Source organism: Chiloscyllium punctatum, chromosome 10 (genome assembly GCF_047496795.1).
Source record: "Chiloscyllium punctatum isolate Juve2018m chromosome 10, sChiPun1.3, whole genome shotgun sequence".
Taxonomy (NCBI): Eukaryota; Metazoa; Chordata; class Chondrichthyes; order Orectolobiformes; family Hemiscylliidae; genus Chiloscyllium; species Chiloscyllium punctatum.
In genome coordinates this window covers 70,071,172-70,098,511 of record NC_092748.1, presented here as the reverse complement: position 1 = coordinate 70,098,511, position 27,340 = coordinate 70,071,172, and the positions used below count along the sequence as shown (strand labels likewise).

The window sequence follows — 27,340 nt, the reverse complement described above, 5'->3', positions numbered from 1 at the left end:
GTTGCAAGTCCAAAGGACTTGATCATAGCACTTGCTGACCTATCCATGCCGCAAAGTCTGCTGGCCACTGTCTTGGCTTTAATAGCAGCACTGGAGATGGTCTCATGATGTCCAATGCTGTAGAGATCCCAGCTGCTGCTATCCAGGTTCAGATTCATAGCGCTGATGGCATCAAATTAAGCACTCAACAGTCTCATCAAGTTTAATATTTATGCTCCAGAAGATAAAAGATATTTTAGAAGCATAGTATATTCAATACGGATTAAAATGGAACCAAACATTTTCATAGTTAGCGAAAGTAAAACCCAATTGTAGATTCTACGTTCTTTAATCAACAACACTAGACGTATTAATACAATAAATTATGCTTACCTTGTTTTATCACATTTTACAAGAATAGCAAATTTAAAAAGGAACAAATTTAGGGCTGTTCAACATAAGAATACCATTAAAGATACAGAAGAGCTGATCCATATAGAATAAATCTGTATTTACATTTCTGCATAAAACAACTACTGATATTAACCTTTGTTATGCAATTATAGCATTCCATCAAAAAAGATTAAAATAAATTGCTTTGTGAATTTTAATGTTCAGCCATCATATACAGATATAACTTTAATTGAATCACGAATGAAAAATCCAGTTGTGCTAATAGATCTCTTAAACAATACATTTACATACATTAAAAAGATTTGTAATACGATTAAGTGACAGTTCTAAATTCAATTAACAAAATTTATTTTAGGGTACTACAGAGAAACGTGTGAAAATTCTAAATTACTGGCCAATTTTAGTTACTTTGTGTACAGATTACAGATATTTTGCTTTTCATTCATTTCACAATAAAAATTTCTGTTTTCCTATTGGATTGAACAGGTTCACAGAAACAAAATGGATCCCTTACTAATAATAATGATTAGCTGGTTTTGTTTCTTTGTCAGATCATTCCAAAGCTTTCAAACAGTGCTTCCCAAACTTTTCCTCATTGTAACCTTATTTTGACATTGGAAAAGTGCCTGACTGCTAAATGAGAACTATGATACAGGGAAGGGGACCTGCATGGGGAAGGGTGGGTTGGAAAAATGGGGCAGAAGGTGTGGTGGGGAGTGTGTCTACTACAGTGGGAGCCTGTCTGGAAGAATGAAAGCAGAACTATTATAACAGCTCAAACTTCACAGATGGCCATTGCTGCAACCCAGAACTTGCAACCCAGAATTTCAATTTACAATCCCAATTGGGGAAGTCCTCATTTAAAATACACAGAGAAAGTGTACTATAAATTATGTGTGCTATGCAAAATAAACAGCCTCTTTAATATTGCAATTTTAATTAGAATTAAGTTGAATCTTCATTTCGTAGTATAAAACATGATTATTGCTGAAAAAAGACGTTTTGTTGACCTTTCATATCTTGCTGTCATCAGAATATTGGAAGAATACAAAATAACATGCTGTACTGTATGACTGACAGTTAATTGCCAAGCTTTATTTAAAGTTAAACAAGCAGTTTTAAATTATTCAAGGCAATGCCCTGAAAAATGAAACCGATAAATTGTCTGTTCCCTATTTTGTTAGGTTAAAACAGACACAATGTTTGTACATGTTCTTTCTATCTGCAAAACACAGAACCCTTTAGATGAACATACATAGTTTCCAGTACACACAAGAGTACCACACAATGAACCTAAGTGCCAATCACAAACTGGTTGTTGGTATAATTCCTACCATATCTGGGGCTATTTAGCAAATGTTGTCCAAACATGAAATCACATCTAATGTTGAACTCAAAGTTTTGGGTTTTGCAAGCATGGGCTTTTGGGGTATGGATAAATACTATGCCCAGAGTGAACAGCTGGAACCTGTCCTTGGAACACATGCCTTCGCATCATATCAGCACTGAAATTTGTATACCACATTATTCACATATGATAGGCAGAACATCTTTTTACATCGTGGCAGCATCCTGTTAGGGGTATACCACTCTTATTGCTACAACACAGTAGCAACTTGTTACAGCCAACTTCACCTGTTGACAAAATGTGCCTTTTTCAGAAACAGAACTACGGTATTATCACTATTATATTACATACTACCAGCAATGAGAAAATCATTGCTTCTCATTGGATACTTTAACAGTAAATCCTAAATACTCCCTGCTTGACCAATGTTACTAACCTTGCAGCATTAAATAAAATCTGTTAACTTGTTAGATATTCATAAATTAACTCAGAATAGATTTAGAAAGGGATCTAAAGTGGTAAATATATTAATTTTACATAATCATTCTCTCTATGGAAATATAGATCATTTTGTATATCTCCCAGATAAAGCTTTTGCATTTTGCATAATACATAAAATAAAGAGGTTATGAAAAGCATCTAAGAGAAAATATGTTATTGAATGGTACATAATGCCAACACTAACTTAACACTTCTGAATAGCTCAGTCTAAATATAACCTTATAAAGCAATATAAATAAGTAGGTAACTACATATTTAAAATGTAAAATCACAAATACTAACTTTTAAATTACAGCTATAAAATCTAGATGAGATATTTGACCAATATGCTACAAGTAGTAAACTGCAGTTTTTTTAATATCAAGTGCACATCTGATACACTAATATTTTCACGTGAAATCTTGAAACACTTACTAGTACCTAATAGTATATTAGTGCATCCAACACTGTTCATAAGTTATTATTTGCTGGTTTAATGGTAAATTGATAGATTGGAATTGAATTTGATTGTATAACTAAATATGACACTAATTTTCCACTAACTGAGCAGGTTAAACATGAAACGATTAATAAAGTAGATCAAAGACATGTTTCCCTGTCGATACCCTTCCCTGAGTTGACATTCTTCTCTTTTCTTCGTTCAAGATGAACATGTGCGCTGAAAAAAAACAGAAAAATATTGAAGTTGCTAAGGTTTAGATATGTTGAAATCAAAATGCAACTGAATAGAACAAGAAATAACGACAAGTAGAATGTTAGGAAACTGTGCAATTCAAATGAAATTTTATATTAACAAGTCTTATTTCATTCAAATAGCATTTAAGCAAACAATTCAATCTGTCATATGAAAACTATAAAATGAAAATAAAATTAAAACCTTTTACACTTCAACTGTGCACACGGAACACAATCAAATTGTACTTTGGATAACCTTAATAAAAGATTCATATTGTTTACACGTATTTCATAAGAATGTTTAAACTTTTTTCCCATTATATTTGTTTCTGTATCGTCTGCACAGCTAGTTTAAATTAGTATAAATAGAGAAAGTGATAAGAAACTGTGCAAGGTAACACAGGCATGAATGAAAAAAAAGGTCAAAGGGAAGATAGACTTACCTTTGGGGAACTAGCTTCTATAGAGGTAAGGAAGGGGAGCTTATGACAGAAATGGAATGAAACAGTAGGTTAAGAGAGATGTTAATCCTATCTCAGACATTCAACACAATCATATTCACATTCTCATGTCATCTACACTCATTTAACATGATGGGGTGCTGAAAGTACTTTTTCCCCCAAGTTCCACTCTTTCCTAAATGAAGCCAAATTTAATGGAGGAATTATACATATCTCAAAAGCAAAATATTGCAGACGTTAAAAACTTAGAATTTTAAAGAGCTAAAAGATTAGAAATATTCAGCATGTCTGGTAGCACCTGTGGTGTGAGAAATAATTGTCAAGTTGCTATGTTAAAGGACAATTATCTGAAACTGATGGGGTGAGGAGAGTGCTTTCGGCAGATTCTGATGAAGCCAGCATTAGTCGATCTGGTTAAAGGTAGTCTCAACATAAAAGGTAAAAACCGTAAGACTGCTGGATGAGACATGCTGATCTGAATTTTGTATACTTCAAAACAGAGGATCAGTACAACGAATATGTTAATTTTCACATATCCCTCGTTCCTCACTGGCTTCTCACTAAGAAGCTGTGCTTCGCTGGCCTGGCAACTGTGGCCAGATTTATACCAGATTTTGTAAAGTTATTGCGAGAATGCCTCCAAGCATAGGTCTGCTCACCCTCTGTCTACCCAATAATGGAAGACCACAGCACCTTTTGTGTTGGAATGTCTCTGATTGGCAGATTAAATCTGAGTTCCATCCACCATTCCTAACTAAATGGTGAGAGTGTAATTTAGCCACTAATTGACAACCAAGGTAAAACTACTGCCAGATGGCTGTTGTGAACAATAAAGATTAGGAAGCCCACCTCATCCCAACTTTGGCATCCTGACACAAAGCACGCCCCATTTCACTCTCCACAGACCCTGTCAGCCATGCTGCTTATTTCAAAATCATTATAGATTTTATGGGGGACAGACTCCTCTCTACCCCACCCCTAATTACAGAAGAAAGGTCACCCAAAAGCTAATGCACACGAAAGAAACATGCTCCATAGGCACAATGAGTTGCAGATACACTGGACTAGTTTAAAGTGGAACTTTTGGGCCCACCCTCAAGAGCTGGCAAGCAACCAACCAACCAATCAGATTGACCAGCAGGTCCAACAACCCCAGTCGTGTCACAGCTCAATAGTGGATGCTGTAACTTCAAAAAGGGGTGGGGAAGGAAGGATGGTTGCTCAAACAAGTCCCAGGCTTTTCAGTGGTAAGGAAATGAAGAAGCTAGGAAGGGAGCAGAACAGCATGCAGGGGTGGGTATTATACAGGGTTTGAAGTAATGGCGAATCAATGCGGGGGGGGGGGAATGTGGGGAGGGGCATGTGGTGACTTCAGTGTGTTCAATCCCACATCCTTCCCCTTCTTACTCAACCTGACCTCAAAAGCCATTCTATCCACTCTCACCCACTTGCCCATGCGTCTCCTTATTATGGTGCGGGCAACATGTTATTCCAGTCAATTGACTTGGAAACAAGCGCAACTGACTTTTAATTATTGATTTAAATATGGCAGACAGGCTTCTGAATATAGTGCTCACCTATCTACTATATTCTGGGGAAGGTGGGTAAAAAAACTGCTAGGCTGGAACCCTTCAAATTTTATGTGCCCTTCATCTATTAAAATTACTCATATTTTGTTATTTTCAAACCTGATTTGTACGTATGAATATGTCCATATCAATGATACAACAAAAAAAACTATTATAAAATCTAGCTGTAAAGCATAGATTATAAATTATGCATATGCTGTTAACAGTAACTATTAACCATTAATTCTGTGTGAAATGAAAATACCCCAAAATAACAACTGAAATTATGATTAACAATTTAACGAACAAAACGTGACAGAGTCACAAGTATTAGCTTTTGACATCAAGCCATAAATTTTATAAATGTAAGGATATGAGAAAATGGGGCATGACTAATCCATTCAGTCTTCAAATCTGACTTACTATTCAATGATCCTAGAGAAAAGAATTTTAAAGATATACAACCCCTTCTGTGGAGAAATTTCTCATCACAGCCTTAAAAGGTTATCCCCTTGTACTTTGATACTATCAGTTGTAGTTCTAGACTTTCCCAGACATGGGAAACATTCTTCTTGCATCTCTCCTATAAAATCCCTTAATAACTTTGTAACTCAATAAGATTACTTCTTATTTTTCTAAATTCTAAGGAATATAGGACCTGGGCACAGATTTCTGCCATGACAAAAAAAGCCTCTCTATCATGGTAGAAGTGAATAGAATTTGGATGTAAATTTCCCCAAACACAAACTACCCATTTTTGTGGGTGTGGAGTGGAATCAGGTCAACATCTTTTTAGATTAGGTTACTTACAGTGTGGAAACAGGCCCTTCGGCCCAACAAGTCCACACCAACCCTCCAAAGAGTAACCCACCCAGACCCATTTCCCTCTGACTAATGCATCTAACACTATGGGCAATTTAGCATGGCCAATCTACCTGACCTGCACATGTTTTGGACTGTGGGTGGAAACCCACGCAGCCATGGGGAGAATGTGCACACTCCACACAGACAGTCACCCAAGGCTGGAATTGAACCTGGGACCCTGGTGCTGTGAGGCAGCAGTACTAACCACTGGGCCACCATGTTGCCTATGTGCATTTTATGAAGGTTGCTGGAATTTGAATCAATAGATCCCTTCATAAAGTGAGATTATGGAATCTGGAGTGTGCATACAGGACCTGCTTCATTTGGATAGCCCAGTTACCTCTTTGGAGAATTAAGATAACATTTAGCCCTGGAATACTTTTGGAGAAAGATGGCCAAGTACCTCAGGGGTTTGTGTGGTCAGGTATTCTATGAAGATGTTAAATTGATGTAGTAATTTGGTTTAAAATGTATAAATCTACTGTCAAAGAATTGGCAAATAACTTCCAAAACTGTTAGATAATGCCAAGACTGTCAAAGAACTGTCAAGATTATCAGTGAGATTTCAAGTTTGTATGGAAGCTGTCAATTATGTCAAAAAGCAGTCAAACTGTCAGATAACTGTCAAAGCTATCAAGTGTTTAACTCTCCCTTGCTTTAAATTTAAAACAAAGTCTGATGTTCTGTTTTTAAAAAAAAGTTATTGTGATTTTCCTCTATCTTTTTACAGATGTCTGCATTACCTTTATAGGATTTGTGCTGCATGACTGATTATACTATATACAATGATAATTGCTAGTTGCCTGTTAAATGAAAAAGCTGAATGACAGCTCAAGGTCGTTGTCGGATACAAATTTTTGCTTTTAAAGAAGGTTCATTGAAGAAATTTCAATCCTTTTTTTCAAATCAATGATTTTTTTAATATAGTAATGTCATCGATTGATGCAACCATATCTGGTGTCAGCACAGCACCTATGTTTCTGTTGAGTGAGGAGGATGAGGGACATGTGTTAGCATGTTAATACTAAGTCAGTATATGGGTTATAAAGAATATTGGGGATGAGCGGAGACACCATTTGGCATTGAAAATATGTGGGAATGCCTTGGTTAGATATAGGAGCAGAAGTTGGCAAGGTATTTGTGAGCAAAACATGGACTGGTATGGTTTGAACGAGCATTGGGGTGGGCCTGAAGTGATGGGTGTTATGGGGAGTATGTGTGGGAGGGTGGGGTTTGGATTTCACTCATTTTTAAAAAAATTAATTTTCCACATCTCGCCAGAACATGAAGACCAGCCTTGCAGCCAGCTCAGCTCTACATGCATAGCCGCTGCTCTCGTTCAGGGCCAACCAGCCCATCTCTCAGGGGCCTCAACACAGGCGTTCTGTGCATGCGATCAACATGCTGACATGGATCACAGCTTTGACCTCCAGGTCCAGAGGCCACTGCTGCACATGGACCCAGGAGGTCTATGCAGAAGGAAAAAGGTTTTCTCTGGTCAAATTTGCCGAGTCTTGGAGGTCTTAATCTATTCAATCTCCCCTCATGGGTTAATCACCTTTGTTGCCATCTCTCTAAAGCTGGTGTATCTTTCCTTGGGGTAAGTAACCTATACTGTACATAGGATTCCTGAGTTGGTGTCACTAAGGTCATAAACAATTGAGCAAGAGTTCTTCATTCTTTAGTTTCTTTGCGTTAAAGGCTGACATGCCATTTGTTTTCCTAACTACTTTCTACATCTGCATGTTAACATTTTGTGATTCATGTACATGGACCCACAGATTTCTTTGAATGCAAATGTTTCTCAGTTTATCATGATTTGTTGAATGTTCTACTTTTTGGTTCTCCTCAAAAAGCAGATAACCATCACAATTCCAAAAACTGTGTTATTTGCCACATTTTTTCCTATTTACTTCATCTTCCAACTCCCTTTGTGATCTCTTTGCATCCTCTTCACAGCCTATTTTTCAACTAACTTTATACCAGCAAACTTTGATACGCTGCACTCAATCTGTTCATCAGAGACATTGATATCTATAAATTGAGTACTGACTACAAGTTATAAACTGGCAACCTGAAAATGATCTGTTTATTTGAACTGCTTTACCAGATCACCTCCTTAAATAATGATACACATTTAAGCAGTTTGGATCAAAAGGCAAAACATATTTATTTATCACATATTACACTAATTTTCATGGTGGTTATTTGATTTCTTACCTTTCTCATTTGCACTATAAAATGTCTACTAAAACACTCAAGCTTAGAATAATAGTAATGTAAATAACATCCGCGATCCCCATTTGATTTTCCAATATCTGTTGAACTCTTATTTTTTGAAAAAAATCCATCTTGCCCAGTTTCTAAGTGAGATGATAAAGACGAGATGGCTTCAGCTTACATTGCCATTCTTTGCTAAATTAGCAAACCTTAATCCAACCCACAACCATCTGAGAATAGCTTGATACGACTCTCCATATTTTTAGCTATCAAGTTGCTGAGCTGCAGTTTCCTCTATAAACTGCTTCATGTATCGACCTCTTTCCTCCTTTAAGAGGCTACTTAAAATCTCTCTCTGATCAAGTTACATGTCATTTGATTAGATTCCCTATAGTGTGGAAACAGGCCCTTCATCCCAAGTCCACAATGACCCTCCAAGGGGTAACCCATCTCCCTCTGACTAATGTACCTAACACTATGGATAATTTAAGCACAGCCAATTCACCTGGCCTGCACATCTTTGGATCGTGGGAGGAAACTGGAGAGCCTGGAGGAAGCCTGCACAGACATGAGGAGAATGTTCAAACTCCCAAGGCAGGAATTGAACTTGGGTCCCTGGTACTGTGAAGCAACAGTGCTAACCACTGAGCCACCATGCCCCCCATTTACCTAATTTCTTCTTCTGAGTCTCATTCACAAATTTCTGAGAGGATAAAGTCACTAATAGTTTTATTTTTGGCTGCACTGATGTTTAAGTATGAAAGTAGGAAAGGATGAGGCTTATCAATATCACACTACATGACTGAATAACCCATTTGATGCTCAAGGTTAAAGTTTGTACCTGTACTACCTGAACAATATGGAAAATTTCAGAAGGGATATATGATATTCATGATTTTCCATTGTTGTTATATAGAGAAATTTTCTTTACCAAAAGCTTCCCTTCACTGGGAAGGTTCAGTAATGAAGAATGTCTATTTCAACAAGGCACGGAGGTAAACAGTGTTTAATGGACGTACTCAACCAAGAATCAAAACGTTCAGACAAGAAAGAAACCAAGTATGGTAGAATAAAAGTAAAGTAAAGGAAAGAAGTCCCATTGTAATTTAAATGTAAAATAGTAGAATGGAAAGGTAATATTTTGGATCAAAATTTGGTTCTTTGGTGTAACTTTCACAAATACAATAGTCTCTTGTGCTTATTTGTGCAAGATTTTAATTAAGGTCCCTTGAACTACACTGTTTCAGAAAATTGGCATCCATCAGCATTGGTTGATCATAGATGTGTAGTTGCTACAGTGCAGTAGAAATTGATTAAAATATCAGCATTAACAATAGAACTAGAAGCAGGGAAGGACTACATTCCACACAGAACTTGAACATTCAGACATAATTGCAATTAGTAAATTGCAGGATTCATTAGTAATAATAAAGGCCTCTCTGTTGAACAAAGAATGCTGTAATGGCCTCACCTTCTTGTTGCAATATGCAACAACTACTTGTACTTATAGGAAAAATTGCCATAGTTCTATTGGACCATAGGGTTGTTCTCTCATTAGAAAGAAAGAAAGAGAGAGAGAGAGAAATCTCCCTTATGTATTTACAAAGTGATTTTAACACAGCAAAATCTTCCAAGGCATTTCAAAAAAGCATTACTCAACAAAATATGCTACCAAGCCATATAAGGAGATATTGGGTGAATGATCCAAAGCTTGATAGAAGAGGCAGGTCGTAAGAAACCTCTTAAAGGAGAAAAGAGAGCTATAGACATGAAATACTTTATAAAGGAACAGTGCAATTTAGCATCCTAGCAGCTGGTGGATATACAATAGCACAGTATAATCGGAGGGTTGTGAGCTGGAGGGGCTTCCATAGGCATGGAGGGCTGAGGTTGTGGAAGGATTTGTGGGGGACCCTACGGTGGTTCAGTTGTTAGCACTGTGACCTCACAGCGCCAGGGACCTGGATTCAATCCCAGCCTTGAGTGACTATCTGTACAGAGTTTTACACATTCTCCTCATGTTAATGTGGGTTTTCTTTGGGTGCTCTGGCTTCCTCCCACAGTCCAAAGATGCACAGGCTAGGTGGATTGGCCACTGGAAATTGCCCGTAAAGTCCATGGATGTGAAGGTGAGGTGGATTAGCCATAATAAATGTGGGGTTTCAGGGATAGGGAGGGTTTGGGTGTGATGCTCTTCAGAGGGTCAGTGCTGATTAAATGGGCCAAATGGCCTGTTTTCCAAGCTACAGGAATTCTATGATTTGAAAGTAAGGATGTTAATTTTAAAAGTAAAGTGCTGTTTAACTGGGAGCCCATGTAGGTTAGTGAGCAGCAAGATGAGATTAACTGCAATTTAGGAAATAGAAGTGTACTAGGATCTCAAATTTACAGTAAACTGGAAATTGGGATTGAGTTTTCTTATTCTTTTACAATAGGTAGGTTTCACTGATCAAGACAGCATGCATTGTTTCTAACTACTTATTTTTGAGAAGGTGGTGGTGAGATGCCTTCTTGAAATGCTCCAGTCCTTTGTGGTAGGTACATTCACAGTGCTATTCGGGAGATGAATTGAGCAACTGTGAAGGATTGGGGATGTCATTCCAATTCAGGATGGTGCATGACTTGAGGGGAACTTGCACATGGTGGTGTTCCCATATCCTTCCAGAAATGGAGGACATGACTTGGGAGGGTCCTGTTGAAGGAGCACAGTAGGTTGGTACAATGAAACTTGCCCATGGTATATACTACTTTCACTATATGTCAATGTTCTAAGGACTGTAATCTTTAAGCTGGTGAATGGGGTGTCCTGGATGGTTTTGTGTTTTTTGAGCATTGTTGGAGCTCCACTTATTGAGGCAAGTGGACAATCTTCTATCACAACCCTGACTTGAGCTTTCAGGATGGTATACAGGCTTTGGGATCAGGAAGTGAGTTATTTGCTTCAAAGTTACAAATTCCTGAGCATCCATAACACCCAGGAGTGGAAGTAAGGCCATTCAGCCCATTGAGTCTACTCTGCCATTTATTCATGGCTGATGGACTTTTCAACTCCACTTACCCACATTGTCTCCATATCCTTGCGATATCAAGAATTTATCAATCTCTGCCTTGAAGACATTTAATGTCCCAGCCTCCACAGTGCTCCATAGCAATGAATTCCATAGGCCCACCAGTCCCTGGCCAAAGAAATGTCTCATTTCCGTTTTAAATTGCCCATGGGTCCTAGTGTCTCCGCCTAAAGGAAACAACTTCCCAACATCCACCCTCTCTAAGCCATGCATTATCTTGTAAGATTCTTTTAGATCCCCCCTCAACCTTCTAAACTCTAATGAATGCATTTCCAGGATCCTCAGCCGTTCATCGTATGTTAGGCCTACCATTCCAGGGATCATCAGTGTGAAACTCCGCTGGACACGCTCCAGTGCCAGTATGTCCTTCTTGAGGTGTGGGGCCAAACACTCGACTCAGTATTCTAAATGGAGCCTACCTAGAGCTTTATAAAGTCTTAGAAGCACATTGCTGCTTTTATATTCCCCAACCCTCTTGAGATAAATGACAACATTACATTCACTTTTTCATCACAGACTCAACCTGCAAGTTAACCTGGACTAGCACTCCCAGATCTCTTTGCACTTTGGCTTTATGACCTTTCTCACTGTTTAGAAAATAGACCATGCCTGTTTTCTTTTTCCCAAAGTGCAAGACCTCACATTTTCTCACGTTGAATCTCATCAGCCATTTCCTGGACCACTCTCCTAAACTTTTTACATTTTTCTGCAACCTCCCCACCTCCTCAGTCCTACCTGCCTGTCCACCTAACTTCATGTCATCGCCTATCTTTGCCAGAATGTCCCCAGCCCTTCATGCAGATCATTAATAGATAAAGTGAACAGCTGTGGCCCCAACACTGAATCCTGCGGGACACCATTTGTGATCGGCTGTCATTCTGAAAACGAATATTTTATCCCAACTCTCTGCCTTCTGTCAAACAGCCAATCCTCAATCCATGCCAGTAGCTCACCTCGAACACCATGGGCCCTCACCTTACTCAGTAGCTTCCCATAAGGCACATTATCAAAGGCCTTTTAGAAGTCTAAATAGATAACATCCACTAGGTTTTCCTGGTCTAACCTACTTGTTACCTCTTCAAAGAATTCGAAAAGGTTTGTCAGGCACGACCTCCCTTTACTAAATCCATGCTGACTTGTTCGAATCTGACCCTGCACTTCCAAGAATTTAGAAATCTCATCCTGAGCAATGGATTCTAGAATTTTACCAACAACCGAGGTTAGGCTAATCAGCCTATAATTTTCCATCTTTTGACTTGATCCTCTTCTGAACAAGGGGGTTTCAACAGTGAGTTTCTAATCATCTGGGACTTTGCCTGACTCCGTTATGGCTACCATAATCAACTCTGCACTTGACTCTCCTTAATTGTTGGGATATTACTCATGTCTTCCACTATGAAGACTGACGCAAAGTATTTATTAAGTTCTTCAGCAATTTCCTTATCTGGATGTAGGTTTGTTTGCTAAGCTAGAAGGTTCATTTCCAGATGTTTCATCACCTTACGAGGTAACATCATCAGTAGACCTCCAGGCAAAGCACTGCTGATGATTGCTGCTTTCTATTGCGATGTTTGGGTTGGTGATGTCACGTCCTGTGGTGGTGTCATTTCCTGTTCTTTTTCTCGGGGGAGTGGCCAAACAGAGACATGCACGAGAATTCCTAGAAGCATAGCATTCCAACCGGAATGCTGTTAACAAACACATTGAGTTAGACCCCATATACCACCCCTGAGAAAAAGAACATGAAATGACATTACCACAGGAAATGCCATCACCAACCCGAAGAAACCCAAACATATAAATAGAAAGCCGGAATCATCAGCAGTGCTTCGCCCGGAGACCCACTGAAGATGTTAACCAGTAGGAAATGAACCTTCCAGCTTAGCAAGCAAACCTACATCCAGAACCTCAACCTGAGCTACAAATCTTCTTAAAATTCCCTATTGCCTTATCTCTGAGCATGAGCCTCTCTGCATCAATTTGGAGCGGCCCAATCTCTACTTTTGCCTCTCATTTGTTATGGATTGAAAGAAACTTTGACTATGATTTCTAATATTACTGGCTAGCCTACCTTCATATTTGATCCTCTGTTTCCTTATTTCTCTCTTTGTTATCCTATGTTTGTTTTTTATTCTTCCCAATCTTCAGATTTCCCAGTACTCTTGGCCATTTTATAGGCTTGCTCTCTTTTTCTTTGATACATTTCCTGACTTTCTTTGTCAGCCATGGCTGTCTAATCCCCCCTCCGCCCCTGAATAATCTTTCTTTTCTTTGGGATGCACCTCTGTTCTGTGTCTTTAATTATACCCAGAAACTCCTGCCATTGTTGCTCTACTGTCTTCCCGCTAGGCTCTGCTTCCAGTCGATGTTCATCAGTTCCTCTCTCATGACCCTGTAATTACCTTTATATAACTGTAACACCATTACATCCGATTTTGCCTTCTCTCTTTCAAACTGTGGATTGAACTCGACCATATAATGATCACTGCCTCCTAAGTGTGCCCTTACTTTAAGATCTTTTATAAAGTCTGGCTCATTACAAAGCACTAAGTCCAGAATAGCCTGCTCCCTTGTGGGCTCCATCACAAGTTGGTCCAAAAAGCCATCCTGTAAGTATTCCATGAATTCTCTTTCTATGGATCCACCGGCAACATTATTGACCCAGTTCACCTGCATATTGAAGTCTCCCATGATCACTGTGACCTTGCCGTTCTAACATGCCCCATCTATTTCCCAGTACATCTTGTGCCCCTGGTCCTGACCACTGTTAGGAGGTCTGTACGTAACTCCCATTATGGTTTTTTTTGCCTTTGTGGTTCCTCAACTCTGCCCACACTGACTCCAAATCATCTGACCCTATGTCATTCAGTGCCATAGATTTAATTTCATTTAAACAAACAAGGCAACCCGCCCCCTCTACCCACCTCCTGGTCTTTTCATTAAGTTGTAAATCCTTGGATGTTTAACTGCCAGTCCTGAGCCCCATGCAACTTCATCTCTGTGATGCCTACCTCATTATAATCATTCATGACGATTTGTACCATTAATTCATCTACTTTGTTATGAATACTACGAATATTCAGGTAAAGTACCTTAATGCTAATTTTCTTATCCTCATGATTTCCAACATCTCTCGTAATATGTCCTAAGCTATCCTTCCTTTTTGCTTCATTCCTTGTCTGCCTTGAACATAAACCCTGCACACATGCTAACCTGCTGCTCATCTTTCTACTTGACTCCATACTCCCGGTCACTTTCCCTTTCCCTTGACTCAAGTTTAAAGTCCTAGTGACCACCCTATTTTGCTAGAACACTGATTCCAGATCAGTTCAGGTGGAGACCGTCCCATCATACAGATCCCCCCCCGGTTCCAAAACTGATGCCATGTCCCATGAAATGGAATCCCTCTTTCCCAAACCAATCTCTTAGTCAAGTGTTTACATCCTTAATTTTCTTATCCCTATGCCAATTAGACGTGGCTCGGGCAGTAATCCAGATATTATGACACTCGAGGACCTGTTCTTCAATTTTCTTCTAGTGCTTGATAATCCCCAAACAGGTCCTCCTTCCTAGCCTTGCCTATGTTGTTAGTGCCAACTTGGACCAAAACAACTGGATCTTCTCCCTCCTACTCCAATATCCTTTCAAACCGTCCGGAGATATCCTGAACCCTGTCACCGGGCAGGCAACACGCCATGTGGGACTCCGAATCCGGCTCGCAAAGGATACTATCTGACCCGTAATTGTAGAATCTCCTATAACAACTACTTGTCTTTTTGCTCCCCCCTCCTGAATGGCCTTCTACACCATGGTGCCATGGTCAGCTGGCTCATCCTGTCCACAGCCCGTTTCCTCATCCAGACGGGGAACAAAAATCTCATACCTGTTGGACAAGGTCAAGGGCTGAGGCTCATCCACTCCTGAATTCAGAATCCCCCGATCTGCCTCACTTACAGTCCCACCCTGTTGTCCCTGATCACTAACTGAATTTGAATTACTTAATCTACCGGGTGTGACTGCCTCCTGAAATAAAGTGTCCAGGTAACTCTCCCCTTCCTAGATGTGCCTCAGTGCTTGAAGCTCAGATTCCAGATCATCAATTCTGATCCAGAGTTCTTCCAGCAACCAACACTTGCTGCAGATGGAGTTCACAATGGGATCAGAAGCTCCCACTTCATACAGCTACAGCACTTCACCTAGCCAGCCATCTCTACTTATTTAATTAATCTATACAAATTTATAAGTTAAATATTTGCTAGTAGTTCACAATGATCTTATTCAACTAATAGTAAACTTTTAATCAATCACACAATACACAATAAATTCCAATTGAAATGCCTTACCTTAGCAACACACAAGAGTCCTTTTTTTTTGCTTGGAGGAGGAAGGTGGGTGGGAGACTCTACACATGTAGTGTCTTGAGATTCAGCCGCTGCCCAAATATATACTCAGCAGCCCTCACCTCCTTGCTGTGGCCTTTTCCTCTGCTGCTCCTTTAAAAACTGTTCTTGCGCTCTCCCTTCCCGGCAGCCCTCGCTTCTCTCCGCCCTCTCTCCTTGCCCCTCTGTAAAAACGGAGGACCGACTCCCAAGGTAAGTCCCTTTTTAGGTGGGAAAACTTACCTTTCCAGGCAGCCCTCGCTTCTCTCTGACCTCTCTCCTTGCCGTTCTGTAAAAATGGAGCTTCCTTTATAGTCACAATATTTTAACAACTATTCCAGGTAAATTTCTGGTCAATGGTAACCCTCTAGGAGGTTGGTAGTGTGGAATTTGGTAATGATATTGCCATTAAGTGAGAAGGGGCAATGGCTTGATTCACCTTTGTTGGAGATGATCTTTGCCTGGTATTTGTGTGGCAGCAATGTTACTTGGGACAGTTCAGCCCGAGCCTGAATGTTTTCTAGCCTTGCTGAATGCTGGCATAGACTGATTCATAATCTGAACAGTTACAAAACATGCAATTATCAATGAGCTACCCAGATCTGAAGTTATGGTGGAAGGAAGTAATTGACGTAGTATCTGAGGTGATACTTTCAGCCAAAGGTATCTTGAGAAACCTCTGCAACAATGCCCTGTATCTGAGATACCTAAATTCCAAAATCCACAACCATCTTCCTTTGTACTAGGCATTGTTAATATCCAGAAGATAAGATGGCAAAGATAATTTTGTGTTTTAAGACAAACGATCTTGCTTAAAATGACTCAAAAATTGACTCTTGCTGGATTTTACATATTTTGAACTAATTTGAACACAGAATGAGCAAGTTGACTCCTTCCAGTAATTGAAGGAGAAAATTGTGGGCGGCACGGTGGCCCAGTGGTTAGCATTGCTGCCTCGCAGCGCCTGAGACCGGGGTTCAATTCCCGCCTCAGGCGCCTGACTGTGCGGAGTTTGCACGTTCTCCCCGTGTCTGCGTGGGTTTCCTCCGGGTGCTCCGGTTTCCTCCCACAGTCCAAAGATGTGCAGGTCAGGTGAATTGGCCAGGCTAAATTGCCCATAGTGTTAGGTAAGGGGTAAATGTAGGGGTATGGGTGAGTTGCGCTTCGGAGGGTCGGTGTGGACTCGTTGGGCCGAAGGGCCTGTTTCCACACTGTAATGTAATGTAATGTAATGTAATCTAATCTAATCAAACTCACCATGTCCTAGAATGTGACACCCCTTGCAATGTATGAAAATTCCAGCCAAGTTAATACAAAGGTATAGATAAGATTGTATTTCATTCAGTTCTGAACAAATGAGACCATTGATACCCATTATAGGATTGACTTAGTGCTAATGATTTCATAGTTAATTACTAAAAAATAATGGTTTCTAAAGAGGGAACATCAAATCCTCTTCATTAGCTGAATTTCTCAACCAGAAGTTCTAGTTATGTGCCTGAGCATGGTTTATTTGAATCTGTGTTACTTATTTTGCTTTGACTTTGTTAGTCAGTCTGGTTGTAAATCTGAAGAGTAAACAGTTCCATGCTTAGCTAAATGCCTGTCTCTGATCTAAATATCTTTCCAAAGTCTGATTACTAGAAAGAAGCATGTAATTCACCTTCCCAGTTTACAAACCTGGTACCTCCAGTAATCAACTGTCTCAATTGTCATGAGAAATGAACTCTGCATAGCTAAATGAAAACAAAACACTTAGTCACCTGAATTAATTCTGTTATTTCTGGTTTTAAGTAAATTGCAATTTGCAACTACTCTCCTTTCTTGGATACATGAGTGTCTGATTTCTGTTTTAAATCACTTTCCCGGATTTTGAATGCTTGGCTTTTATCCAAAATGTGCTGGGCATCATTTTAAATTTTACTTACAAACAGGCTTCAGTGAAACACGTCAGTACATATTTTTAAAAAGTGAGAGGAAAATAATATAAATTAAAATCTAACTCTGTTATGGAAAGTGGAGAATAATAAAAATAATTCAATTTCCCTCTCCTCTTTTCTGTGACATATGTCTCTAACCTATGGAGGTTCTTCTCCTGATTTCCATTGGCTCCAGTTTTGCCAGAGCTCCTTGATGCCTTAAAATGTTGCCTTGACATCAGCGCCAGTCACTCTCAACTCACCTTTCCAGTTCTGTTTTGTCCATGTTTGGACCAAGGCTGTAATGAAGTAAAGGACTGATTGGTCCTGGAGAAACCCAAATGAGCATCAGTGAGCATATTATTGCTGAGTAAGTGTCACAATGATAGCACTTCGACAACATATTCCATCACTTTTCTCTTGTTCAAGAGCAGACTGATGATTCAATAATTGGTACATTTGTTTTGCACTCATTTTGTTGTCATGACATATCTGGACATATGTCCACAATGTTGGGCAATGCTTGTGTTGTAGCTGTTTTGGAACATCTTGGCTAAGGGACAAGGCTTGTGCTGGAGCACAATTCTTCAGTACAGTGTTTTCTGTGCTGTAGCCTTTGCAATATAAAGAGCCTTCAGCTATTCCTTGATATGCACACAGATTGAAATAAATTGGCTGAAGACTGACATCTGAGTCTGTGGACCTCAGGAAAAGGTCAAGATAAATTATCCATTTGACAATTCTGGTTGAGACTCCTCTTTCATTTATTAAGTTAATTGTCCACCATCATTTATGATTGGATATGACTACATATCTTAGTTCTAATCCATTGGTCGAGGGATAGATTAGCCCTATTTGTTACATGTTGCTTTCTCAGTTTGGTGTGCAAGTAGTCCTACATTATAGCTTCACCAGGTTGACCCCTCATTTTTTTGTATATTTGGTGTGGCTTGTGACACGTCCTCCGCATTTTATTGGACCAGCATTGATCCCTTGTCTTGATCATAACAGTAGAGTCTGTAATATGCCAGGCCATGAGGTTACCATGAGGCTATGATCAAATACAATGTTTCTGTTGATGGTAACCTACAATGTCTTATGGATGTCTAGGTTTGACTTGCTAGACCTGTTCATATGCTATACAATTTGGCACAAAAGATGGAAGGTATCCTCAATATTAAGATGGATTTTGTTTTCTCAAGGACTATAGTGGCTGCTTCAACCAGTACAGAATCAAAGAATTGTTACAGTGCAGAAAAAGGCCATTCAGCTAATCATGCCTGCAATGGAAAATGCATCTGCAGCAGTTAGATTAGTGAAAATGAGTTCAAGTCGGTTTTTCCTCCCGTTGGTAACCTCACCACCTATTACAGACCAATATTAATAGAAGTCTGCTTTAGAAGTCAGCCAGGTCAACAAATAATAGTGGTACTGAGGCAAACTCTGTGATACACATCTATGTACATTCTTTGCTCTTGCCATCTTCAGTGCTTCATCCAGTTTTTGTTCAGCATGGAGTACCACCAATTCATCAGCTGATGGGAAGGGTGGTGGATTGTTGGTGGTTATCATTGGGAGATATCCTTGCCCATTATTGAGTTGAAATCTTGAGATTTCATGGGATCCAAAGTAAATGTTGAAGACTGCCAAGGCAACACACTCCAGCTGTATCCAACTGCTCCTCAGTTTTGCTGGCTCTGTCCTGTCAGTTTGACAGGGCATATTCAGGGATAGTGATAGTGATGCCTGTATAGTCTAATTCACTGAATCATACCTTACAGATAATGTCAGGCTATTCCTTGAGTTGTCTGTAGGACAGCTCGCTAAATCATGTCACAAGTCCTCCAATGATGAGAACTTTGCAAGGCTCAAAACACTTCCAAGAAACCTTTTCAATGAGTCCCAGAAGATAATATAATGAAAACCATTTGACAACCAGATTTGTTATTGAGCAACCCATTGGCAAGGTAAAGATGTACTTCAAGTGCCTTGATAGAACTGGTATTGCCCTTCAACTCTCTCTAGCCCTGATCTCCAGATTGATCACGACGTATTCAGCACAACATTGTACTGCAGCATGCATTAAATCTGCAGGGGAACAAAGTACAGAACAGAGAGTCACTGCAGACAATTCTGAGGAGGTGGTGATGGAAGATGATGCAGCCAAGACTATCAACAGCAACACAAACATTGTTGCCTGAAATTATACCATGAGGGTCCACCAGGGCACCCAAACACCAGTCACATGATAAAGTCAATGGGTACCACTATGTTTTCACTCTACCAATACAAAACACACCTACAAATGACTCCTTTCACAGAGCCCTTATGACCAGTGAGGTTCCACAGTGCTGGGACTACCACTTTACAATATATATTAATGGCTTGGAGGAAGAAAGTGAATGTACTGTAGACAAATTTGCAGATAACCAAAAATTGGTGGAAAGGCAGATTTCAAGAGGGAGAGAACAGTTTGCAGAGAGATATTGATAAGTAGGGCAAAATATGTAAGGCTAAAATGTGGCAAATGGAGTACAATGTGGGAAAATGTGAAGTTGTTTGTTTTGGAAGAGAGAAGAACAGTATTATTTAAAATGGAGAAAAACTGCATAAAGCTGCAATACAAAGGTTCTTTGGAGTACTTTTTCCATAAAACACAAAACTGGCACACTGATGCAGAAGCTAATCAGGAAGACAAATGGAATGTGGCACCTATTTAAAAGGAGTTAAGAACATAAGAGTAGGGAAATCTTACTGCAACTCTACAAGGTGCTGGTGAGGCATATCTAGAGTACTGAGAATAGTTTTGGTCCCCTTATTTAAGGTATTATTTCAAAGAAGGCAGTTCAGAGAAGGTTCACTATGATGATCCCTGGTATGGAGGGATTGTCTTTGAGCAAAGATTAAACAGGTTGGGACTGTATTCATTGGAGTTTAGAAGAATGAGAGTTGATCTTATTCAGACATATAAAATTCTTAAGGAGCTTGACAGTGTAAATGCTGACAAGATGTTTTCCTTAAATGAGAGTCTAAGACCAGAGGGCATCAGAATTCAGAGGTATCAATTTAATACTGAGATGAGAAGGAATTTCTTATTTCAGAAAGTTGCGATCATTGGAACTCCTTGCAATGGAGGACTGTGGGAGTAGAGTCCTTGTGTATATTTAAGGCTGAGATATATAGATTCTTGATCAGTAGGGGAATGGAGAGTTAGGGGAAAGGGCAGGAAGGTGGAAGTTTGGAGTGTTGGACCAGGCTCCTAGGCTTGAAGGGCAGAATAGCCCATCTTCTGGTCTTATTATATTAATAAGTTTTGAGGAGATTTGTAGCTCTTATTAAATATCAATTCATCACAAATGAAAAACCCATTTGCCAGGCTGAAGGCAAAAAATGGGCAAGATGGGGAATTGGTAGAAATAGATAACATTTTCAGGGCTCAAATCAAAAACAGAAACTTAACATTCTAACAGTGTGTCATACAATCATGTGCATACCCTTGTACAATTACAAATCTTTCCTTCCCAGTGCATCTGTATCATTCTTAAATCCTATGGCTTCAGCAGAAGTACAGTCAGAACACTCAGGAATTTGTCCTGAATGCTAAGTTGCATATGGTTAACATTCACTGAATGTTGGAGCCCATCACAGTCATGCCAAAGATTGTTCCATTTAACAGTGAGGCAGCAGACTCAGCTATCAGGAAACAAATCTGCCAGTGTGGCATTAACTAGAGTGGAGGTGACTGCAATGGTTAAAAATGGAAACAGCCTTGAGACAACCATGCTGTTCCAGGTCCCCTTTCATCATTATCCCTCTCATGTTCCACTCTGCTACTATGTTAGCAATGAGCTGGAGTGTACTTTGCAATAGATTAGTGTTGCCAAGATTAGGGTAACAAGAATTCCAGATAAAATGGCATTCAACATGTTCAGAAATGGACAAAGAGATCACCCCAAAGGCTTGGTTCATCAATAATATTCATGCTTCCCAGGCTTGAGAGAGGTTCTTCAATCCCTCTACATGCGGTCACAGTGTAGCTGGAATGCTTAGTAATACATCACATCTATTTAGTGCTATGCCTTGTCAAATAACAAGGTTTAGCTTCTGCGTGTAGCTGTGCAGATCTTCAAAAATCCTGCACCCTCTGATGCAGACTCTGCATTGTTCTGCGTGTCTCCAAAGTCTACTCATATTCATTTTTGATGTGCAATTCATAATGTGATGAATCTTTGTGATGTGATGCATCTTCTTTACATGGTTTGCATGGATCCCATTTCTATGTGCCCCGAAAATGAGTTGCCTTCTCTGAATACTCATCATTACCCTCCTTAACCACCTCTTGCAGCTCACATGAAGGTCCTTTGGGAGATTAAAAACATGAATTAGAATTGTAGTGAAACTAAGATAGTTTTAGGTGATCATCATTCACTTGGTCATAGTTCACTCACACCATGAATAAGTGGTGCATGCCATGTTTGATATTTAATTCCATCACTGGGTAGCTGCATGACTCCATCTCTGATAGGTAAGCGTAAGGTGGCTCTGGCAAGATCCACACTGCCCACCTCTGCAGTTGTCAATTGCAAGACTGCCCCTACTTCTCTCCTTTTTCCTCATGTCGAGTCCTCTTCTCCTGAAGCAAAAAAGGGTGAAATCTGTATGAGTCACAGAAATTTATTAATGAATGGATAATATGTATTTGTTGATGGTGACTATGAGTTAAAGGCATGATATTACATAAGGCTGAGAATGAGTGTCATGGTGGATGGACAGATGAGGTGCAAGGAAGTACATGGACAGAAAAGGTGGTTGCAGTGTGAGCTACTTATATTAGGAATGATACTACTCTTGGGAAGGGAAAGAGATGGTATTGGTATGATGCAGTGTCTAGTTGGGTGTGCTCACCTTTACATTTCAGTCACTGTCACACTGCCTTAGTTTCACTGGCCGGTTTCTTCCTCCCGTAAGAAAGAAGCAGCATCTCCTGCAGGCCCTGACAGCCTCCAGAATCATATCTAGAGAGTCATCAGTAAAACGAGGCACAGCCTTTACAAATGCACACCGCATTTTGCTAATTCATTGTGCCACCTTCCAAATTCCAAAATGCATCAAATTTCCTGTTCCCTACATCCCTTTAAATATAAAAGAGTTAAATTGACTCACATAAGATCATAGAATTCCTAGAGTGTGGAAGCAGGCCATTCAGCTCATTGAGTCCACACCGACCCTCCAAAGAGCATCCCAGCCAGACTCAATCCACTACCCTATTCCTGTAACCCTGCATTTCCTGTGGTTAATCCAACTAGCCTGCACATCCCTGGACACTAAGGGCAATTTAGCATAGCTATTCAATCCTACTGAATCCCCTTTGTATCCTCTCTTGTGCAATCTCAACCTTCTTATAGCTCAACAATTAGGATGGCATGCTTTTCTCCAGTTATGGCTTAACTAACCTTTTATACAACCCCATCATAACCTCCCCATTCTTGTATTTCCTGCCTTGACTAATAAAGGCAATGCCTTATTAACAGCTATATCTACTTATCCTGCTGTCTTCAAGGATCTACAGACATGTACACCAAGGTCTCTCTCTCTGATAAAAGCAAAATAGTCTGGATGTTGGAAAACTGAAATAAAACAGTGATGGAGAAACTCAAAGTCTGGTATCATCTTTGGAGAGAAAAACAGACTTTATGCTTTCAGTTCTGAATGAGTTGTCTTTGGAACTGAAAGGAGCTGGAATACAGTTGTTTTTCTGTTAGTACCAGACAGGGAAGAAGAGCAAGGTGTACAAATGGTGAGCATGGCCAGAAAAAAAAGACAAAGACAGTGACAAAATTGGTAAAGGAGAAATTCAGATATAAAATTGGTGTAAATACTGACTGTGAAAAGGAGATACTGCGTCTGCTCTGCTGAGAACAAAGTCTACAAATCAATGCTGCAGGAGGATGGGGATGTAAGAAAAATGGAATACAGAGATCATACTCTGAAACTATGGAGCTCAATACTGAGTCCCAGAGGCTGCAAAGTGCCGAAGTTTATTGTTGTTGTTCCTCCAGCTTGTGTTAAGCTTCACTAGAACATTATTGTAGGTCAAGGATGAGTTGTTAGCATGGGAGCAAGGTGGTTTGATTGAAATGGAAAACAACTGCATCTCCTGAAGCTGTGGGATAACCGCATCTAAAAACATGCTATCTATGCAACTCTCAGCCTCATAAGTGCACTGCTGTGCCTCCAGCCAATACTTAAACTCTATAACCCACTAGTCTAACTGGTCAAACTGATGGACTTCTTGCAGGTGAGATGGCTCATCCATTACTGATGAAGGGCTTTTGTCTGAAACATTGTTTTTCCTGCTCCTCAGATGCTGCCTGACCTGCTGTGCTTTTCCAGCATCACTCTAATCTAGACTCTGATCTCCAGCATCTGCAGTCCTCACTTTCGCCTATGGCTCAAACTGCCAGGGGTGACTAAGACTTCTCACTACTGCCAGCTATGCAACCCATACAACTGACCTCTCCTGCCATACCTTTCAGTACATTATTCTTATTCTAAATTTAAGCAAAGGAAAAGGCCATTTGGCGCATTGAGTTTGCACCATCAAAAACAACCACCTAATTATTCTAATCCCATAGCCTTCTATGCCTTATTTGAAATTTGCATCACAGGTAGACAGGGTGGTTAAGAAGCCATTTTGTACACTTGCTTTCATTGCTTAGGCCTTTGAGTATAGGAGTTGGGATGGCATGTTGAAGTTGTATGGGACCTTAGTGAGGCCTCTTCTGGAATACTGTGTACAGTTCTGGTCATCCTGCTATAGCAAGGATTTTAATAAATTGGAGAGGGTTCAGAAAAGATTTACTCGGTTACTGCTGAGAATGGAGGGTTTGAGTTATAAAGAGAGGCTGGATAGGCCGGGACTTTTTCACTGGAGCATGAGGGGTATGAGGGCCAACTTTTCCACACACTCTGTGTGGAGTTTGCACATTCTCTCTGTGTCTACAAGGGTTTCCTCTGGATGTTCTGGTTTTCTCTCACAATCTGAGGATGTACAGGTTAGGTGGATTGGCCATGTTAAATTTCCCATAGTGTCCAGGGATATGCAGGCTAGGGGGATTAGCCATGGGAAATGCAGGGTTATAGAGATCGGGTTGGGGGGTAAGTCTGGGTAGGATGCTCTTTGGAGAGTTGTTATGGACTTGTTGGGCTGAATGAGCTGTTTCCACACTGTAGGGATTCTGTGATTCTACACAGAGAGAAATTCATATGTGCAATGAACTGCCAGAGGAGGTGGTAAAGGCAGGTCCAGTTACAACATTTAAAAGACATTTGGACAGGTAGGAAATGAATAGGAAACGTTTGGAGGGATATGGGCCAAATGGGACTAATTTAGTTTGGGAATGTGGTCAGTGCTGACTAGTTAGACCAAAGTGTCTGATTCAATGCTGTATGACTTGATAAGCCACCTCACCTGCACATCTTTGGACTATGGGAGGAAAGTAGAGCACCCAGAGGAAACCCACATAGATACAGGGAGAATGTGCAAACTCCACACAGATAGCTGCCAACGGCTAGAATTGAACCCAGGTCCCTGAGGCTGTGAGGCAGCAATGAAAATCATTGAGCCACCGTCCCACCATATGTCTCATCATTCCCACTTAACCTAACTGTTCAACAAACCAGGTAATGCTATGACATTATAATGGTTGGCTTTAAAAACCATATTTGCATGTTGCAGTTAATTTCATATTTCCCTCATATAGTACCAAGCAGCACCCCGACACTCACTCCAATCCCAACATGTCAGGAAATTAAAATCCAGCCTGTGGTAACTAGAAATACCCAAATGTAAGACAGTCCTCTTCCAAATGTTTGAAACACTAACATGTTTTTTTCATATCTACTCTTAGTTTAGATTACCAAAAAGATACAGTGTTAAACATTTTTCAACGAACCAAGAAATTGAATGGAGATAAAATACATACCTTTTTGATGCAAAGAAAGTGTCTTTATTTTTTGCATTTCCAGTATTCATTGGGAGTGCTTTCCAGACAGCAGTTTTGGCCATTTCATCAGAAATGTTAATAACAGAAGGATCATCCCTAAAGAAGATTGAAAAATTATTCTCTTGATAGTCACCATTATTTCTAAATGATTGATAAGTCTTTGATGCTAACATTTCAGCACAGTTACAATACATTTTGAATGTAGTTTCTGCAAAAGAAGCAATTTAAATACAAAACTTGAATCTTCACACAAACTAAACAAAAAATCTATAAAACGCATTAGCTATCAACATGGACATGGAGGTAGATGTTATAGAGTCATAGAGATGTACAGCACGGAAACAAACGGTTTGGTCCAACTTGTCCATGCCGACTAGATATCCCAACCCAATCTACTTCCAGCTACCAGCACCCAGAGCCCATATCCCTCCAAACTCTTCCTATTCATATGCCAATCCAGATGCCTTTTAAATGTTGCAATTGTATTAGCCTCCACCATTTCCTCTGGCAGCCCAGTCCACACATGCACCACTGTGTGAAAAGGTTGCTCCAAGGTCTCTTTTATATCTTTTCCCTCTCACACTAGACCTTTGCCCTCTAGTTCTGGAGTCCCCCACCCCAGGGAAAAGGTTTTGTCTATTTAGCCTATCCGTGCCCCTCATGATTTTATAAGGTCACCCTTCAACCTCTGACACTCTAGGGAAAACAGCCCTAGCCTATTCAACCTCTCCCGATAGTTCAAATCTTCCAGCCCTGGCAACATCCTTGCAAGTCTTTTCAGAACCCTTTCAAGTTTCACAAGGAGACCAGAATTGCACACAATATTCCAAAAGTGGCCTACCAGTGTCCTGTACAGCCGCAACATGATCTCCTGACTCCTGCACTCAATACTCTGACAAATAAAGGAAAGCATAACAAACGCCGCCTTCATTATCCTATCTACCTGCGACTCCACTTTCAAGAAGCTATGAACCTGCACTCCAAGGTCTCTTTGTTCAGCAACACTCCCTAGGACCTTACCATTAAGTGAATAAGTCCTGCTAAGATTTGCTTTCCCAAAATGCAACACCTTGCACTTATCTGAATTGAACTGTGTCTGTTACTCCTCAGCCCATTAGCTCATCTGATCAAGATCCCCTTGTAATCCAAGGCAATCTTCTTTGCTGTCCACTACACCTCCAACTTTGGTGTCATCTGCAAACTTACTAACTACACCTCATAAGCTCACATCCATTCACATAAATGATAAATAGTGGACCCAGTACCGATCCTCATGGCAATCCACTGGTCACAGGCTTCCAGTCTGAAAAACAACCTGCCACCACCACCCTCTGTCTTCTACCTTTGAGCCAGTTCTGTATCCAAATTGCTAGTTTTCCCTGTATTCAATGAGATCTAACCTTACTAACCAGTCTCCCATGGGAACCTTGTTGAACGCCGTACTGAAGTCCATATAGATCATATCTACCGCTCTGCCCTCATCAAGGTGACCAAACAGGTAGATGAGAGTAAATCGGTTGATGTGGTGTATATGGATTTCAGCAAGGCATTTGATAAGGTTCCCCACAGTAGGCTATTGTACAAAATGCGGAGGAATGGGATTGTGGGAGATATCGGTAAAAACAATGACTGCAGATGCTGGAAACCAGATTCTGGATTAGTGGTGCTGGAAAAGCACAGCAGTTCAGGCAGCATCCGAGGAGCAGTAAAATCGACGTTTCGGGCAAAAGCCCTTCATCAGGAATACAGGCAGAGTGCCTGAAGGGTGGAGAGATATCTGGTACACAGATCCTTGAAAGTTGCCACACAGGTTAACAGGGTTGGTAAGAAGGCATACAGCTTTTATTAATAGAGGGATCAAGTTCTGGAACCATGAGGTTATGTTACAGCTGTACAAAACTCTGGTGCGGCCGCACTTGGAGTATTGTGTACAGTTCT

The 27,340-nt window shown here is 40.2% G+C and overlaps 1 protein-coding gene across 5 annotated transcripts in view; it reads right to left on the bottom strand.

The window, feature by feature from the left end:
* Nucleotides 1-247: 247 nt before the first annotated feature.
* LOC140482267 (sodium-driven chloride bicarbonate exchanger-like) overlaps nt 248-27,340 on the bottom strand; it is a 281,516-nt gene continuing 254,423 nt past the window's right edge. For 2 of the 5 annotated variants that reach the window (XM_072579457.1, XM_072579454.1), the window contains 2 exons: nt 25,382-25,498; nt 12,737-22,029 (listed from right to left, as the gene is read on the bottom strand). In XM_072579457.1, the coding sequence (XP_072435558.1) occupies nt 21,888-22,029; nt 25,382-25,498 (259 nt within the window). In that variant the 3' untranslated portion in view covers nt 12,737-21,887. Of the gene's footprint in view, nt 2,901-3,360; nt 3,400-12,736; nt 22,030-25,381; nt 25,499-27,340 lie in introns of those variants that run through there. The other 3 variants (XM_072579456.1, XM_072579453.1, XM_072579455.1) reach the window with 3 other exon arrangements.